This window comes from Crinia signifera, chromosome 4 (genome assembly GCF_055691185.1).
Source record: "Crinia signifera chromosome 4, ASM5569118v1, whole genome shotgun sequence".
In the NCBI taxonomy this organism is placed as follows: Eukaryota; Metazoa; Chordata; class Amphibia; order Anura; family Myobatrachidae; genus Crinia; species Crinia signifera.
Window position 1 is genome coordinate 75,723,028 of NC_139220.1, and position 19,831 is coordinate 75,742,858.

Genomic DNA, 19,831 nt, shown 5'->3' on the forward strand with positions numbered 1-19,831 from the left:
GATGAGCACAAAAAATCCCCTTGTGTGCTCGCTGCACTGGCCACATGTTCTATTCTCAGGGTGCCAGTGGGAAAGGTGTTTTTTTTATCTTCTGCTTTGCTGCTTGCCTGGCTTATAAATTCCTCCTGTGGTCTTTTTTGCTGCCCTCCAGAGGGGGTTGTCTAGCACTTCAGAGGGGATGCGGTCAAAATCCCGACATATATAATGTACAAGTGAAACAGTCTACATGCCTTTCGATCGACAGGTGCGAGGTCGACATGGTTTTTTTCACAGTTTTTTTTGAACCGACATGTGCCGTCAGGCGGTATTTCATGCCCTACCATCCACTACGGCGTGGTGGGAGAATAAAATAGTGTGCCCGAAGCATTGCGAGCGATGCGAGGGGCTGCGGTTCACTTGCAACTGTGTCCATGTCGACTGTGTCGACATTCGGGTCAAAAAACAGTGAAAAAACCCATGTCGACCTCACACCTAACGACCGAAAGGCATGTAGACTGTTTCACCTGTAAATTCTATAGGTCGGGATTTCATACCGAATCCCTTCAGAGAGGCAGTCACCCCTAATGCCTTGTAGGAAAAGTTACAGAACATACTGTATACAGGTTGAGTATCCCGTATCCAAATATCCGTTATCCGAAATTATTCCGAAAACCATACATTCCAGAAAGTGAAAAAAAAATTTTTTTTTTGCTTAAAACTCACTGGGGACATTTGTAACAGCACTACTGAGGACATGATATGTAACTGGCACTATATATGTACAAGAAAATGGTTGCTTGGTATTCAAATTCAGTATCTGAGATAGTACACAAATTTTGTTTCATGTTTTGAAACCTTGTTTTTTGAACAAACAAAATATATTTGTGTGTATTTTAAGTGAAAATAAAATATATTTGTGTTTATTTTATGTGTTTATACAGCATAAATGCAAGATACTTTAAAATACATCATTGAAATATTAAAATATTCCGAAATACGGAATAATCCGTTATCCAAAATTCTCCTGGTCCCGAGCATTTTGGATACGGGATACTCAACCTGTACTATGGATTGCTGAGCCATAGATTTTCCTTGTCCATAATACATATCCAAGCTTTTGGGTCCCAAATAGGGCCTGATGGGATACATTCAGATCTACTAGTAGAGCTTAAACGTGTACGGTTAACACAATTCTAGTTACAGGGGCAATTCCATTAGACTGGAAAATAGCGACTGTAATCCCAGTGCATAAAAGTGGAAGCAAGGAAGTGACTAGTAACTGCAGACCTGGGACCAGTGCCTTACATCTGTAGTAGCCAAAAATAATGTAAACTTCATTAAACATGGAATATATTGGTTCCAACAACTTGCTGAATTCCAAACAGCATGGATTTACTAGGGGAAGATCATTTTAAACAAATCTTTATTGAATAAAGCAATTGCACCCTTCCTTCTGTAAGTGCTGAGATTGAGGCGCATAGTGCTGCGCCCCCCTCCCCAGCCAGGGAAGCTCATCCTGCACGTCGGCACCCTACCATGCCCCCATACTTTTTCGCAAGTGACATAAGGGTGTGTAAAAGTTCAGACAAACAAAGAGTACAACAAATTATTGAGGATAGGGCATCTACAAGTTAATTGCCAAAATCAAACCAAGTCATGAAAAAACCTCAAAGGCTAATTGTAGAATAAAGATAATAATGGATGTTGCAGAGAAGGAAAGGGAACTACTGTAGGAATCACTGTTTCAATTGACTTGGAGGCAGGTTAGCAATGTGACAAAGCAGCGAGGAAGGAAAGTCAACATGTTTTTTTTGCATAGGGAGAGGAATCCGTAGCAGAATGAAAGAATAATGTCACTGTTTACTGTAGGTGAATGGTGTGCCTGCTACTAGAATACTGTCCTGTTCTGGAGTAAATGTCTCCAGAAATATATAAATACTTTAGATCACAGGTCTTCAACCTGTGGCCCTCCAGATGCTGTGGAACTACATGTCCCAGCATGCCCTGACAGTTTTGGCATGCTCTTATAGGAAAAAATGTGGCAATGCATGTTGTAACATGTAGTTTCACAACATCTGGGGGGCCATAGGTTGAAGACCCATGCTTTAGATACTGTACAAAGGGCCTGATTCAGACCCTTTTACTAGGCTGTGTATTTTCACTGCCTAGCAAGCAGGTAACCACCGCCAAGGGAATCCTGCATTTGCATGTGAGTGGATGTGTATGCTTACACATCCACTCGCATTAGGCAGCACAAAGGAAAAATCATTCGATGGTTGCTTGCCATTGAATTATTTATTTTTCCTTTGTTAGTGATAAAGTAAGCCAGGACTTACTTTTTCATTTGAACACTGTCCTCCGAATTCGGGGCGGGTGTCCACCTCCCGCCCCAAGCAAGCATTGACGCGCCTGCGTTCGCAGGTGTCAGCCCAGCGTCTTCATTGGCGCAGCAGTAAAATGCTGGGCAGTCTCCTATGTCTGCCCCCTGCCCGCCCACCAGTGAAGGCATTCGCTCTGTGGGTTTGCACATGCACATTCGCAAACCCCGACCATCAGGGATGGGGCCGAATTCAGACTTGAGCGATCAGGTCTGAATTGGCCCCAACGATGGGCAGTTGAAATGGTGCATGGCATACATCACAAAACTTACCCGCAAAGCCTAAAGGGACAAAAAATCAATGAGTTTTCATCTAGGTGAAGAAACGGGAGTATTTCAACGCCTCCGTATGCAATCGCACGTTTTTTTAATAAAAAATTTTGCCCATACCTTTTCACCTTCTTCCTCCTTTTTTTTTTTTTTTTTTTTTTTTTTTTTTTTTTTTTTTTAGTGAAAAGACATAGATTAAAAACTGGTTGAAAACGCCCACAATTCCACCAATAATTGGTGAGAACATGTGGAATCGCTGTTCCACCTGTTTTCCACCTAGTCACTTTAATGGAATGGGTCGAGGGAGGGAGGGAAAGAAGTTTTAGGAGTACATCTGCTGAGAGAGGTTCAGAGGAAATTTGACTAAAAATTACTTTATATAAGGGTATTGGATAAGTGGAATAGGCTTCCATCGGAGGTGGTAGAGGCTAAGAAGGTAAAGTAGGTTTGAGGTTACCAAAACGATTAAAAACAAAAGCTGTGTACACACGGGGGCGATAAGGGCTGAAATCGCTGGGAATATGGTCGCTGGTGACCATATTGCCAGTGATGGGAGTGTACCCCGGCAATAAATCGCAGGGTGCGCACTCCCGTTTTCTGCCCCATTCTAATCGCTCCTGCGACCAGCTGATTACCTCTGCGGCACTGCCGGCTGAGGTTCCTTTGCAACAGCGACCATCTCTGGTCGCTGATGAAAAGGTGAAACTGAGTAATATATTGCTCAGCCATATATTGCTCGCAATATATCTCCCTTGTGTGTACGGGGCTAAAGACAGACTAGATAAGCCAAGTGGCTAAATTCTATGCTTCCTAATCTAACTGCAGATGAGGCCAGAATGCTGGAGTGGGTGTGGATCCGTTGGTCACCAGCAAGTTGCTAAACAGTCATTAGGTCGACATGAGTCAAAGTTGCCTTTTTTATTTTTAACCTTTTAAACGCCCTAGTGCAGGGACCGGCAACTGGCGGACCGTGGTCCATCTCCGGACTGCAGCCGCCAGATCTCCGGACCGCGCTCTTTGCTGTAATGACAGGGAAAGTGAGACATGATGTCTCCTTCCCCTGACGGGCGAGTACGTTAATGCGGCTCCCCCGACGTGTTCAGGGGCAGACGGCGCGCATTGCAAGCCCGCGTCGCTACTGAGCAGGGGCTGCCACCGTTTCCCCATGTCCCCAGACTGGACCTGGTCTGAGGGAGGGAGAGAGGAAGGTGCAGGCAACAGAGCCGGGAGGCACTTTTAAGTGCATTTGCGGGTTGTGGCCTGCACGCTCCCCATGTACTGAGTTCATAAAGGTGAGCAGATGTTTTTTTTAATGTATATTGCCAGTATTCAAACTAGTGGTGTGGCTGCTACTTTGGCAACACTAGAAGCAGCCTGTGTTGTCCTATTATTATTATTATTATTATTATTATTATTATTATTATTATACAGGGGAAGCAGTCTGTGGTGTCCTGTAATTATTATACAGGGGGAGCAGTCTGTGTGTGTCCGGTAATTATTATACAGGGGGAGCAAGTCTGTGTGTGTCCGGTAATTATTATACAGGGGGAGCAGTCTGAGGTGTCCTATTACTATTATACAGGGGGAGCAGTCTGTGTGTGTCCGGTAATTATTATACAGGGGGAGCAGCCTGTGTGTGTCCGGTAATTATTATACAGGGGGAGCAGTCTGAGGTGTCCTATTACTATTATACAGGGGGAGCAGTCTGTGTGTGTCCGGTAATTATTATACAGGGGGAGCAGTCTGTGTATGTCCTGTAATTATTATACAGGGGGAGCAGTCTGTGTGTGTGTCTGGTAATTATTATACAGGGGGAGCAGTCTGTGTGTGTGTCCGGTAATTATTATACAGGGGGAGCAGTCTGAGGTGTCCTATTACTATTATACAGGGGGAGCAGCCTGTGTGTGTCGGTAATTATTATACAGGGGGAGCAGTCTGTGTGTGTGTGTCCAGTAATTATTATACAGGGGGAGCAGTCTGTGTGTGTCCTGTAATTATTATACAGGGGGAGCAGTCTGTGTGTGTCCTGTAATTATTATACAGGGGGAGCAGTCTGAGGTGTCCTATTACTATTAAACAGGGGGAGCAGCCTGTGGTGTCCTATTATCTTTGGTATACAGGGGTAGCAGCCTGTGGTGTCCTATTATCTTTGGTATGCAGGGGGAGCAGCCTGTGGTGTCCTATTATCTTTAATATACAGGGGGAGCAGGAAGGTTTCCCAGCCCACACATCACCCCTACCTCACCACTGATGAGCAAATGTTTGAAAATAGATGTTTTTTTTTTGTCTGGTCGCGGGTTGCGATCATAGTAAAAATTCCTTTTAAGAAATGCAGTATGTTACTACCAAGCAGTTGTACATTACAAAGTAAGTAATAATTAGTATACTTTTCTGCTTCAAAATAAAAACTAATTACATTCAAAATATCTCATTGTGTGATTTTTGTGGACCTCGAACAAAATAATTTCAAACTTCCGGACTCCATCAAAAATGACTTGCCTACCCCTGCCCTAGTGGATGGTGGATGGAAATACTGCCTGTTGGCACATGTCATGTCGACATGGACACAGAAACGTACCATAGCATCCCCTTACATGGCTCACTGCGCTCGCCATGCTTCAGGCACACTATTTTATTCTCCCACCACGCCCTAGTGGATGGTACGCCCTACTGCATGTTGGCTTAAAAAAAAACATGTTAACTTAATGATCCTGTAGACCTAACCCTTGTCAACCTAATGCTTGCCGACCTACTTGGTGGTGACACAATGACCGTAACCCGCTGGAGTTTGTTCTTCTGACCAACAGTTTATACTGCTGCCTGTGTGTGTGTGTGTGTGTGTGTGTGTGCGTAGCAGTCACCATGATCTAGAACAGGCATTCCCAACCACGGTCCTCAAGGCACACTAACAGTGCAGGTTTTAAGCTGCCCATACACGCTGCGATCCCGGTGTGCGCTGTGGGCTTAAATAGCATCCATCACATCGCATTGCATGCCTTGTGATAAATGCAAGTACAAAAAGTATGTGCAGCACATGAGCGCGCACCTCAAAGCACACATTGGGTCAGCACCCATAGCAGCGTGTATGGGCTGCTTAAAACCTGCACTGTTGGTGTGCCTTGAGGACCGTGGTTGGGAATGTCTGATCTAGAATATCAGGATTTATGTAACATCCAAGTGTGTGATTGCTGAGTAGTGTGGAATTCCTCACCATTCTGCCCATTCCTGTTAATTCTTATTTTCATGCCACAGCAGAAAAAAAGGTGATCCCCAATCCCAACAAAGTAAATTACACAATAAATAAAATAACATCTATTTTATTTAGTCTGAATCTCTCGCTAGACAGTACTTGTTTAATAATTTGTTTCAAAGAGATTATTAATTATTCTCCGTAAATCTAATGCCATACTGTTGCTTTATATAGTTAGGTCTAATCAGAGGCAATGGAGTCCTCTGCCACCAAGCTCCTGCTCCCAGGGGGGCACCTCTCCTCACCTGCAAGTTTGAACCAGTTAATTGAAAGCCGTCGATACTGCTTCTGTGGCTGACTCCCCCTCCCAGCAGGACCATACACGTCACTCTCGTTATTCTAAACAATTTTTGCAAGTGTCAAACGCCTATAAATCACACGTACGTATTGGGACAAACTTATGCCACTGGATCTACCCCTTTTATTTCCTTGCTTTAACGATGGTGAATCTTCATCAGTTTCACGGCGTGCTTGAGCAAAGTCACAAAGCCAAAACAAGAGTCCCAAAGATGTCGTAAAGAGAAAAAAACTTCCATATTGGCCCTAGGCCCTTATTCTGGTTCAATTGCAAAGGCAAATTGCTTCTCAATTGGACAAAACCATGTGCACTGGAGGGGGGCACATGTAACTTGTGCAGAGAGAATTAGATTTAGGTGAGTTATTTTGTGTCTGTGCAGGGAAAATACAGACTGCTTTGTTTTTACACTGCAATATAGATCTCATTTTGAAGTAAAACCCCACCCAAATCTAATTATCTCTGCACAAATTACATCAGTCCCCCTACAGTGCACATGGTTTTGTCCATTTGAGAAGGAATTTGCCTTTGTGAGTGAACCAAAATAAAGGCCCTGTTCTTGTGCAAGCAGAGTTAAGTGTCCATCTTTGTGGGAAATGTTGTGTTCCATTGTAATTACATACAACTTTACTTAAACACCTTGTGGAACTGGTGAGTATTTGTTATTATTGATGCTAAAAGCAGCTTTATTTTATCCTCCAACGGTGATATATTGAAACACTTGGAGCTAATACTAGATATCATTGATGTGTCCCATAATTTTGGTATGGCTAGAGAAATAGGAACAAGCAGAAACACATTTGAAAGTATACTGTATGTGTGTCCTTGAACATGTGGGTAATTTATCTATACTGTTTTAATGATGACATAATAGATCCTTTATGCGGATAATCCGTTCTATGACAAATTTAGTGCTAAGCACAACTTTTTTTTTTTTTATTCTAGATTGAACAAAATGTACTTCTATATATGATTCATTTGAATACAAAGTTGGGTACTTATGTAATATCTGGGCTCCCGTTTTTCTTATGAGACCGTGTCCCCTCGCGGGGCTCGCTGTGCTCGCCACGCTTCGGGCACGGTGGCTCGCTGCGCTCGCCACACTATATAAAATCAACTCCATGCGTAGTTGGATAGTAGGGGTATGAAAAAATGGGGTTAATTTAACATGGGAGCCCAGATAATACATAAGTACCCAAAGTTATTTTAATGCAGTCCAATGTGTACTATAAAGTGATATGTACTGAAGATGTATAGAATCCTTTGTGAGTTTCTGAGTGCAAAAACTGCTTTGTGATTGCATTGTAGGATGATGTTGCCATCCCCAACAGAAGGGCTCTGATAACTGGTGCAACTGGTCTCCTTGGACGAGCTGTGTATAAAGAGTTCAAGGACAACAACTGGCATGTATTGGGCTGCGGTTACAGCCGGGCTAGGCCTCGCTTTGAGATTCTTAATCTTCTGGATGCATCTGCTGTGAAAGAATTGATCCAAGACTTCAAGGTAATGTTCTAGTGCAGCTGTTCCAAACAAAAGTATTTAAAGACAACAAAAGGCATGTAGCTTAGGATTTAATGGCAGGTTTGTTATAAAAAGAGGAATGCTTAAATGAGACTTGCACTAGAAATATTTGCTATTAAGTTTCCTATCCATTTGTCTTAACCCCATGACTTCTCATTAGTGGTTTTGCCTATTTTATCATTTTGCTATACAGTAATTAGCATGTGTGTAGCACGTACATCTGTCTCTGACCTATGCCGACTAACAAACAGAACATTTAGACTGAAGAGAACAGATAGTGGGCCTGATTCAGAGATAGATGCACCGTACCACGCATGTTGCCAAATATGGCTCCTGCCACGTCCAGTCTGTGTATCAAAGGGTTAACCTTAAAACCAGTGTTCCTTATTCTTGCATATGGGCTGCGAATGTGTGCGCAATTGCGAACAAGTTGCGGTAGCCCAGTATGTATTAGCGTCTATCTCTGTTTTCACTCAGTAGCTGTATTGAATGGTATACAGTCAGAGCAAAGATGCACCATGTTAGAGTCTGATATATGGTAGTGATGATATTTCTCTTAGAACAGTGAATGGAGGAGGTCCCACTCCCATCAGATGCTCCAAAAGTAGATTTACTGGGTAGGGAAGGGATACAGGAACATTGGCAAGGATATGGAAATCCAGTTTAAGGTGCGTACACATGGGGGCGATTTTGCGTAATATCGTGGGAAATATGGTCGCTAAGCGACAATATTGCCTGCGATGGGAGTGTGCACTGGCGATATATCGCCGGGTGCGCGCTCCGGTTTATACCCCTGTAGTGATCGCTGGTCGCAGGAACATGCTCCTGCAACCAGCTGATTACCACTGCCGGGCTCCCCCCGGCAGTTTCTTTTTCATTAGCGACCATCTCTGGTCGCTGATGAAAAGGAGAAACTGAGCTATATATCTCCCCCGTGTGTACGGGGCTTTAGTGTTGAGGCATTCTAGTGCTTTTGAATTTAGCAGACAACATAGTTAGAATGGAGCAATCAGTCATGTGTACACTTATCCAGTATGTAAGAATGTTATATAATAAAATGCTAAAGCTACGCCTCAACTCTATGTGAGGAATTCAAGAGTTTTGCATGTTGACGGCCACTAGCTGGTTCCTGATGGAACATTTTAAGTGTTGGGCATGCACATCCAGCAGCACTGACATTACTCTTATGATCCGTCATTTTGATGGGCTGGTAATTAGTGTTATGTAAATGTCAATTTTTATACATTTAGCCTAGACAAAGGAGAGTAATCTGTAAATCAATATTCGGTACTTATGTAATATCTGGGCTCCCGTTTTTCTTATGAGACTGCGTCCGCTCGCCACGCTTCGGGCACGGTGGCTCGCTGCGCTCGCCACACTATATAAAATCAACTCCATGCGTAGTTGGATAGTAGGGGTATGAAAAAATGGGGTGCATTTAACATGGGAGCCCAGATAATACATAAGTACCCAATATTCTAATCCGCAGCTATAGCCGATGTTCACTGCCCAAAGAGAATGCAAATTTATAGACCTCAAGTGACATCGGTGCTGTCCATACAGTTTACCACACACAGCTGAAAGTGTATAACAGCCTAGATGTATGTTTGTATTACTGCCATATAGTTTCTTTATCAATAGGAGTGCCTTGCTTATGACTTCTCAGCACCTTTTTTATATTTTGACAGTTTGAAGTTTAAAACTAGTTGAGGAACCGTCTCAGATGGATCAGAGTCAGGGCCGTGCATCGGGATACGGTCATTAGGTCTACACCAACTAGGTCGACATGGGCCTAGGTCTTAATGTTTTTTTTTTTTTTAAACCGACATGTGCCGACAGGCGGTATTTCATGCCCTACCATCCACTAGGGCGTTGTGGGAAAATAAAATAGTGCATCGCTCGCCAAGCCCGAACGGTGCACTTCAAACTGTGTCCATGTCGACTGTTGACATTCGGGTCAAAAAACTGTGAAAAACCCCCTGTCGACCCAATGCTTGCCGACCTAGTTGGTGTAGACCTAACAACCCACACCCAATGCATCTTATCGGAGGGAGCTTAGTTTTGGCCTGTTTTCTTTAGCTTTGTCTCTCGGTTCCACCTGAATGTGAGAAAACAGGGCAAATCTGGCTGGTGGAAGGGGACTTTAAGGCGGAATATTACCGCCAAGGATCGCATTGTAAAATGCGATCAGATCACTGGGATGTACCATCCCTGGCACTGCAAGGGACAGGGCTCCGAAAGGAGCCCGTCCCTGCGAAGTGCTAAGCCGGAAGCCGGGGGGTCAGTGCATGCGCGGTTATGCGCTGACCCCCGCCGACCCCTCTTACCGCACTGCCCTGCTCAGGAAGTGCGATGTGTAGCCATAGGCTACAATGGGCTATCGCCATCCCAGAAAGGCGATAGCCCAGGGGTGCAAAGCCGGCCTGCCCGATGTTGATACATCGGGCAGCTTCGCATACCTCATAGAAACCTATGGGGGATGCGGCAGGGGGGATCGCAGCAGGGATCGGAGATTCCTGCTGCGGTCCCCTATGATACATTTAGGTGAAACTTTATATTAGCCACAAATAATAGTTGATAAATGGGCCCCTAAGGCTTGGGTTTCTGCATGTGATGGTATGTGGACAGTTGCCTTTTAATTTCCATTTAAAAAAAATGTCCTTCTATTATACAGTATACTGTTCACACTAGAAGGCTTTGGCCAGGATGCAGCACACCTCACATCCTGCCTGTAATCATATGCATAGCTGTGTTTTAATAACGTTTAGCTTTCTGGAGTTTGATACATACAGTAAGTGGAATGTTGCCAGTTCCCCAAAAATTGCATTTTTTAAAAGTTTGACAGCATTTTGGGTGTTGATGCATAACCCCCTTGCATTCTCCCCCATGATAGGTACTTTAAAAGATCTACACTCACATGAAAATAGCAATAATGAGTGTTGATGGCCATATGGTAACTAAAACATCAGTTATTAATTGAGTCCACTTGATCTCCATTTTTTCCGCACAGTGTACAGTATGACAAATGTGCTGGATTGTAATTCAAGTATTTTGTTTGCAGCCACATGTGATAATTCACTGTGCAGCAGAGAGAAGACCCGATATTGTCGAGAATCAACCAGATTCTGCTGCCATGCTGAATGTTGGGGCTTCAGAGAATTTGGCAAAAGAAGCAGGTAATCTATTAACTCGCTGATTATTGCCCCATGTAGGCAACAACCCATTCTAGCAGAGTTCTAAATCAAATTGGGTTGCATACAGATGCAGCCACTGTCAGCCAGCCTGCCTGATCCCCAGATCCCTTCAGCTGGTGGACAGAGACGCACGAGCAGCTCACTTGCGCGTCCCTGTCAGCAAGGTGGCGGGTCTGGGTGCTTCCTTGGCTGTCTCCGCTTCAGGGAGACAGGTGGGGAGAGCAGGGGGAGGGACAGGAAGCCCGCTGGAGGGTTTCCGGCAGACTGGGGCGGGGGACGGCGCATGGCGAGTCTATCGTCAGGAGCCACTCTAATGAGAGTCTGCCCAGCGTTTCTATGGGCACACCCACCATTTTTCTAGCCACGCCCATTAAATGCTGGGCAGACCCCAGCAAACGCTCCGTGTCTGTCACTCAGGCTGCGAAAAAGCCCTGGCAAATGGAAAACTTACCGAAGGCCCTCGCGACGGGTGCTTGCACATGTGCAGACCCCACCATCGGGGGTCGGGGACGAATAAGGACCTGTGCAAACCGGTCTGAATCAGCCCCATGGTTTGTCCAGGTGCAGAGACCATTTCTTTCTGCATGCTGAGTAAGTATTGGCTGGTTTTCCATGTGACCCACAAATGCTGCACAGCCGTGTAGATTTTGTACTTCTGCCCAACCTGCAGTGCCACAATGCCTTGCCAAGGTGTAGTTACTCGCTCTCTGCTCCCCACTCTGTATGTAAGCTGGTAAAAGAACTGCTCCCTATGAGGAGAGGTATTTAATTCTATTTAATATTTTGTAGAGAAGTTTGTGCCTTGTTTTATAACTAACTATTTGCATATCATTTTATTTCTTCTGTTCCAAAGCTGCAATTGGAGCGTTCTTGATCTATATTAGTTCGGATTATGTTTTCGATGGAGCGAATCCACCCTACAGAGAAGATTCCATCCCAAACCCCTTGAACCTCTATGGTAAAACAAAACTAGAAGGAGAGCGAGTAGTGCTACAGAACAATGACGGTGAGAACATGGCTCATTTTCAGAAAAGATCTTAACACTAATTAGTTTTGTTAAAGCAATTAGGAATTGCTGTGTAATAATACCAATATGTGATAGCATTAATAGGTGGTTTTTAAATCAGGTTTTCTGTTGTTCTGATGACAAGGTGCTGCAGTGCTCCGAGTTCCTGTGTTATATGGGGATGTGGAGAAATTAGAGGAAAGTGCAGTCACTATCCTGTTTGACAAGGTGCAGTTCAGCAACAAATCCGCCAACATGGACCACTGGCAGCAGAGATTCCCCACGTATGTCAAGGACGTTGCCAGTGTTTGTCTCCAGTTAAGTGAAAAGAAACTGCAGGTGAGAATGGGGGAGAAAGTACGTTTTGTAGAATTCTCTCTCTTTTTAAAAGGATTGTGCTCCTATTTAGGGCATTGTAAGGGTACAATTTACTAAAGCTTCTAAAAATGAAGAGTTGAAGTTGGCCATAGCATCAATCATTTTCTCTATTGCATTCTAAAAAATGATTGACAGAATCAGGTTAGTTGCTATAGGCAACAACATCTTTTTCATTTTAAAAGCTTTAGTAAACTTACCATTAACTATATGGGCCCTCTAATGTGACCGATTACTGGCATGTATACCTTTGATAATTGAAGCTTGTATTGTTTCAGTGGTTTATATTTATCTAATTATACACTTTGACGGGCTTGTAAATTATTTATTTATTAACAGTTTCTTAAATAATGCAGCATATTCCGTTGCGCTTTACAGAGGAGACAGTGATACAACAAACTGGGTATTTACAGACAGTCAAACGTTAGGAGGGCCCTGCTTACAATCTATAAATTACACACTGCAACACATGTTTCAGAGTGTTTGCACAATGACCCTGATTGTGGTTCCCTCGCAAAAGCAAATTCTCTATTTAATGGACAAAACCATGTGCACTGCAGGGGGGGAAGATGTAACATGTGCAGTGATAGTTAGATTTGGGTGTTATTTTGTTTCTATGCAGGTTAAATACTACCTGTTTTGTTTTTACACTGCAATATAGATATCAGTTTGAAATACAAACCCCACCCGAATCTAATTCTCTGCACGTTACATCTGTGCCCCCCCTGCAGTGCACATGGTTTTGTCCATGAGAGAGAGAATTTGCCTTTGCGAGTGAACCAGAATCATGCCCTATTTGTTATGTATTCTTCATGATCACTGATTAAATTCATTAAGTACAGCTTATTTCCAGTGTATCTTTACAAACCCGTGGAGTCCCACATATACTGTACAAATAGATTGTGGTACTTAGATACAGGTATAAATACTGAATGCTTTCCCAAGAGGTAGTGTCGGAAACACAAAATAAAGTAGCAGAGTTATTGCGGCTCTCTAGACCAAGTAATAGACTATTTAAATGTACAGCACTTTTGTCATTGTTCCATGAGACTTTGCTACGGCACATGTTCCGTACTGAAGCACATGTTCCGTACTGAAGCCGCTGTAATAAAGTGTGCTTACACATTGACAACCATGCTGTATGTTTTATGAGTCTATTATTTGGTCCGCAGTGCAAATATTCCTGTTATATACTATACCTAGAAACACAATTTAATATTGAGCGCTGATTGAATACTATTTTACACTGCAGCTGCTACCAAAATGGGGGATTACCTAAACCCCTTTGAAATCTGAACAAGCAAAAAAGAAAAAAACCAAACAGCGCTGTGCTGAATAGAATTTTTTTTTTTTTAATTTACCTAATATTATGGGCAACAATTAGACAGACAAGACTTACAAACATTTATTAAAATGTATTTGTTCCCCATCTCTTTCAAAACCGGTTAGTAAATGCATGCAATTATGGTGGTTTTATCCTTTGTTGTAACCAGTTAGTAAACCGGTTAGTTTAAAATTCACAGTCCCCACTTAATGTGCACATTTGAAAGTGGTTACAACAAAGGATAAAACCACCATAATTGCATGCATTTACTAACCGGTTTTGAAAGAGAAGGGGAACAAATAAATTTTAATAAACGTTTGTAAGTGTTGTCTGTCTAGTCTGTCTAATTGTTTCCCATAATATTGTGTATCTGATTTCTATCTACAGCAGGGGTGGCCAACCGGTCAGAGGCAAAGAGCCGAAAAATATCGGTGGTCAAGCCAAAGAGCCAACATCATGCGCCGAAGGCGCGCGCGCCAAAAAGGGGTGTGATCGGGGGAGTGGCCAGGGACTTGGTCATATGACACAAGGGGAGTGGCCACATGACAAAACTTTATGCCCCTAGTGCCAGATATGCCCCCCACAGTGCCAAACATCATATGCCCCCCACAGTGCCAAACATCATATGCCCCCCACAGTGCCAAACATCATATGCCCCCCACAATGCCAAACATCATATTCCCCCAGTGCCAATCATATGCCCCCCAGAATGCCAAACATCATATGCCCCCCACAGTGCCAGTCATATGCCCCCCACAGTGCCAAACATCATATGCCCCCACAATAACAAACATCATATGCCCCCCACAGTGCCAAACATCATATGCCCCCCACAGTGCCAAACATCATATGCCCCCCACAGTGCCAAACATTATATGCCCCCCACAGTGCCAAACATTATATGCCCCCCACAGTGCCAAACATTATATGCCCCCCACAGTGCCAAACATTATATGCCCCCCACAGTGCCAAACATTATATGCCCCCACAGTTAGGAAGCTGGGCCCTCCAGCACAGGTGTTGCCCACAGTGCAACACCTATGCTGGAGGGCCCAGCTTCCTAACTAAAAGCCCCACCTAGAGGGCCAGGAGGGCCCAACAAACAAATGAGCCACGGGCCAAGAAGGCCCGACTAATGCGCCCACAGGCCGGAAGGGCCTGAATGTGCCCACGGGCCTAGTGCCTGACACCCGGTGGTCTAGGGTGGATGGGGGGTAGGAGACCAAAGGCCCCTACCTGGTGTTGGGAGAGGCCGCTGGGGGGAGCTTCGTTGGCTCTTTTGCTTCCCACCCCCGCTGGCCTCTCCGGGAGCCATCTTCTTTGTTCTTCCAGAAGGCGCCGGAGATCTTCTGTCTTGATCCCGGCGTCTTCTGGCCTCTTCAGCGGCGCCGGAACTGTTCTCCCCGCCTCCGGCGGCTTCTCGCCTCTTCAGGAGCGCTCCTGCGCTCCGCCGGCATGGAGACATCTCGCCCTCCCGCTGGCGTCTGATGTCAGACGCCGGGGGCGGGGTGGAAACGGCGCGGCGAGCGCTGATTGCCTCGCCGCGGCCGTTTCCTATTGGCTGCCGATGCGGCGTTTTGAATTGGCAGCCGAATTGGCGCCAAATTCAAAACCCCGATGGGAGCCAAATTCAAAACCCCGATGGGAGCCACAAATTTCAGCGTGGCGAGCCGCATGCGGCTCGCGAGCCGCGGGTTGGCCACCGCTGATCTACAGTGAGGGGAGGGTGGGGTGCAGACTTGTTAACAAACATTGTTTTTCCAACACCTGCCTGGAGCTAATGCTTTACACTCCCCTTCTTATCACCACTACACTGTTACATTCTGCAAACATGGGATTGCTGGCATAAAGGACTGGAGGAGACACCTAGATTTGTCAGTGGAGTAGTTGTAATAGACACTGTGTATTACCGGGGGGGCGGGGCGGGGGGCATTTAGTGTCCATGTAACGCTGTGATTATAAGCCATCTGCTCTCATTGTTGATTTCTACGTTTCTAAGCAAACACACATTCTTACATCCTAGGATCCTTCTCTAAGGGGCATTTTCCATTGGTCAGCGAGTGAACAGATGACAAAGTATGAAATAGCTTGTGCTATGGCTGATGCATTCAACTTTCCCTGCAGCCACCTGCGCCCAGTAAGTATGAGCACATATGTAAATATTGGGATTTGCATTTGGCACCTTATTCTTCTGCATGACTGATAAATATTTTTAGGTGGCCTCACTGGGGAAGTTTTATAGGAGTTTTAGTGCTTAGATACAGATATGGCATATAAGGCCTAATTCTGCTTGAGCTTTAGTTTTGTGAAGAGTATTGCAGCAGCATGTGGGGATCTACTATGAGAGCGCTTCCATATACTATGAAGCACTCACATTACCAGTAGCCCACTGGCTGCGCAGCCTAGCTAAGAAGCCATGCACATTGGTCAAGTGACTCGATTGTGCAAACCGCGCCCCCACAACGCAGAGTCGACATTTCAGCTGATCCTTTGTCTGGTGTCGCATTGTACGCAGTTTGTGTTCCCACATGCATAATCACGAATTTCTGTAATTTGCAATGCTAGCTTACGGGATTGAATCTCGGTGGAAACAAATTGGATTTGGACAATATTGAAATTGAATGTGTTTTGATTTGCATTCAATTTTGCATATATATATCTATCTATCTATCTCTATCACATATGGCTCACCACAATGAACTAACTCCCCTTAATATATAAATAATGGGGTTTTAGTTCATGAATTGATCAATACATTTAAGCTTGCAGCCCATCGCCAAGGGACCCCATTTTACTGCACATCCTACACTAACAACTGGTCTGTCAAGAACCTGGCAACTGTTTTCACATCATAGCTACAACATGTTTTTTTTTTTCTGGTTTAGAGCTCACCTGCCAACTACCTTTATGGCTTTTAAAGTGAGACAATCCCCAACACAGCACATGAATTAGTATTATATGTCACATGTGTCAGATAAGTGAGTTTATCTGGGGTACATGAGAAAGCTATGATAACAGAACGGTTAATTAAAAATCAGCATCTATATATATATATATATATATATATATATATATATATATATATATATATATATATATATATATGTGTGTGTGTTCAAGGCATAACCAGTTAAGCTTGTTTGTTTTGTCTTCATTTCACATGTATGGCTATATTTATTAAATCTTCTAAAAATAAGAAGTGGGGGTGTTGTAAATAGCAACCAGTCTGACTCTAGTTATCCTTTCTCTATTGCATCCTAGAAAATTATAGACCCAATCGGATTAGTTGCAATCGAAAACTTCCCCACTTTTCACTTTTGGAAGTTTTAGCAAACTTACCCCGTTATACTGTATGCGACCATAAGATTCAGACCACAGAAAATCTTTTACATGGTGATCGTAAATTTTGACTGTTCTTTTTAGATAACAGATGAACCTGTTGGGGCAACTCCTCGACCTTGGAACCCACAACTCGACTGTTCCAAGCTGGCAGAACTTGGCATCGGTCAGCGGACGCCCTTCAGAGTCGCCATTAGGGAATCCCTTTGGCCATTTTTGGTGGAGAAGAAATGGCGTCAAACAGTTTTCCATTAAAATTATGGGGAATGGGGCGGAAACTAATATTTCTATTTCTTTTTTTCTTAAAGAAATTTAGTTTTGTATTGGTGTATTAATAAGCAAAGTTGTTAATTATAGTATATGATGTTGGCTGAAAAATAATATCAAAACCAGCTTTGTCGCTCAATGTCAGTGCGCAGGCTATGTACTTTAGAAAAAGTTTATTCTTATTGTCATTGCTATAACCTAGGCATGGTGTCTGTCTGAATACTGTTAACTAGAATAAGATAGTCCAAGATTTCTGAGTAACTGGCTTACATGCAGGGTAAACTGAACTGTTACGCGTAGATCAATAAAGTTTCTACAAATGGTGGGAATGTTGCCCATAGAAACCATCCGATTCTTCTATCGTGTTAGGTGACAATACATAAATGATAGGCAGAATCTGGTTTCTATGGACATCTAGCAATTACATTGTTACATAGCTGTGCTGGAAACAACTTCACGTAACATCAGTGTTAAATATTTGGTGCACAAGTTTGCTCTACATTTCTGTCTGTTAGTGGTGTATGCCAGACAGCCATAATCAGCTTCCTGACAGGAATTAAGGGATAGAGGGACAGAGACTTAGGGCAGGATGTATTAATAATCAATTCCCTGCGGTATGTAGCTTACCACATAGATCAATATCACAGATGCATACTTTCCAACATGACCCATTCCAGGAGAGACACAATGCTCTGCTCCTGGACTTCCCTCTGTATAGATGATTACCAGCACCTGTGATGAACAGGTTTAGTGATAAGAATGGTGTTTCAACACAGGTGATGGCAATCATACATTCAGAGGGAAGTCCATGAGCAGAGCATTGTGTACCTCCTGGAGAGGGTCATGTTGGGAGGTATGCATATGTTCTATAATAACACAAAAACTGGAGCTACCCACCATATAAAAGGCCAAAAACATCAGTGTCAATTTCCCTTAAGTACATCTCACCCTCATTGTTTTACGTGGCTTACACTGCAATATATAATCAACCTTCGCACTTAAAAGCAGATGTAAGCAAAGCCCTTAAATGGTTGATTACAGCTGATTATTTGATGTCCCTACTGAACTGTTAAACATTACTGTGTTCTGATCTCTCTTACTGTCACCTAGTTCCATCTGTGGCTGCTATATTTCACAAATAAAACCGTCCTGATAAATATTAGATGATATATGTTCCAGATTTATCTCTTTTTTTTTTTATTAATGTTAGAAGTTAACTATATTACATGTCGATGATTCAGGATTAATGATTTGTGTTCTGCCTAAGTACTGTACGGCTACAGAAGTTGTAGAGCAGCATTATTACAACAGTCTGATGAGCATGGAAAATAGCAAATCGTAGTAATGTCAGATGGTATGTACAGTACCTGCATTATTTCTCAAAAATAAATTTATAGTTATTTACGGTTACACGTTGTTCCTCAGATTTGGTGAAATCTTCAGCACTTGTATTTTTTTGACTAGGTTTTTTTTTTTTAGTACAAAATAAAATATATTTCTGAAATTTTATATTCGGCTAAGTGTTTGCTTGAATGTATAATGAAGTCTATTTTGCTCATGGAAATAGGGAACCGAATAATAACTTAATACTATCGGCTCTGTGCATGACTTACAAACCCACATATTATGTATTAAAGACCCTTTTTCTTTTCTACTTCATATTTTATCCCCTTTGAAGTTGACATGGCTTGTTTGGCCAGCCCGGCTGTCATATTTGTTGTTTGCAATAACTGCTAAGGGGCCTAGTAGATCCATTGCCATGCTGTGATCTCTACTCAGCCAGCAGCATTAGGCTGCCGATTGGCAGGATAGGAGAGCTGTGCAGCCAGCCCAACATCCTGCTCCATATAATAAGACACACAATCCATTTCAGAGCATCAGGGTATAAAAGATAGAGGCATTTAAATTTGCCTCTCAGCATGCTGTGCAAACATCAGACACACTTAATACAAGCATACCAAAGCCATTCAAATGTTGTTGTTTTTTTCCTTTTACAAATTGAATATACAGTCCTTCGTGCAAGTGAAGGGCCTTGAGCAGTGTGCGCTCCACGCGGTTTTGTATATTACGGTACAGAAACATTACTGACTTACCACAGGACATAGGGGCTGATGTATTAAGCCTGGAAAAGAGATAAAGTAGAGGGTGATAATGCACCAGCCAATAAGCCCCTAACTGCCATGTTACAGGCTGGGTTTGAAAAATGATTAGACAGGGGCGTAACTAGAACCATGCGGTCCCCATAGCAAAATCTTGATAGGAACCCCACCACCACCACCACTGTCATTACAATATCCCTTAGGGGACAGGAGAAGGAGATACAAAGATGGTATTGGAGAAATCTCAACCAAACTAGCCTCATTTATATGGGACTAAATAAAATGTAGGCGTGACCCAATACAGACGCATGTGGGTGTGCATTTAGGTGAAAGAGGGGGACGATCTGTCACCTGAAAGGGGGGGGGGGGGGGGCTCAGGAACACACTGGAGGGAGCAGGGAACAGGCTGTTGTCTGCATGAAGGGGGGATGTGGGTAAGGACAGGGACGAATTTAGGGGTCAGGCCGCCCCTAGGCACAACATTTTTGGCTGCCCCCTCTATTTTAATATAATCATTATTAAGGTATAAGTCGTA

At 43.5% G+C, this 19,831-nt stretch overlaps 1 protein-coding gene across 2 annotated transcripts in view; it reads left to right on the forward strand.

Moving 5' to 3' along the window:
- Window positions 1-18,706, forward strand: part of MAT2B (methionine adenosyltransferase 2 non-catalytic beta subunit) — a 35,534-nt gene extending 16,828 nt beyond the window's left edge. For both annotated transcript variants that reach the window (XM_083181866.1, XM_083181865.1), the window contains exons 2-7: window positions 7,480-7,674; window positions 10,754-10,868; window positions 11,740-11,892; window positions 12,038-12,231; window positions 15,615-15,728; window positions 17,015-18,706. In XM_083181866.1, the coding sequence (XP_083037992.1) occupies window positions 7,480-7,674; window positions 10,754-10,868; window positions 11,740-11,892; window positions 12,038-12,231; window positions 15,615-15,728; window positions 17,015-17,185 (942 nt within the window). In that variant the 3' untranslated portion in view covers window positions 17,186-18,706. The remainder of the gene's footprint in view (window positions 1-7,479; window positions 7,675-10,753; window positions 10,869-11,739; window positions 11,893-12,037; window positions 12,232-15,614; window positions 15,729-17,014) is intronic.
- The last annotated feature ends 1,125 nt before the right edge of the window (window positions 18,707-19,831 follow it).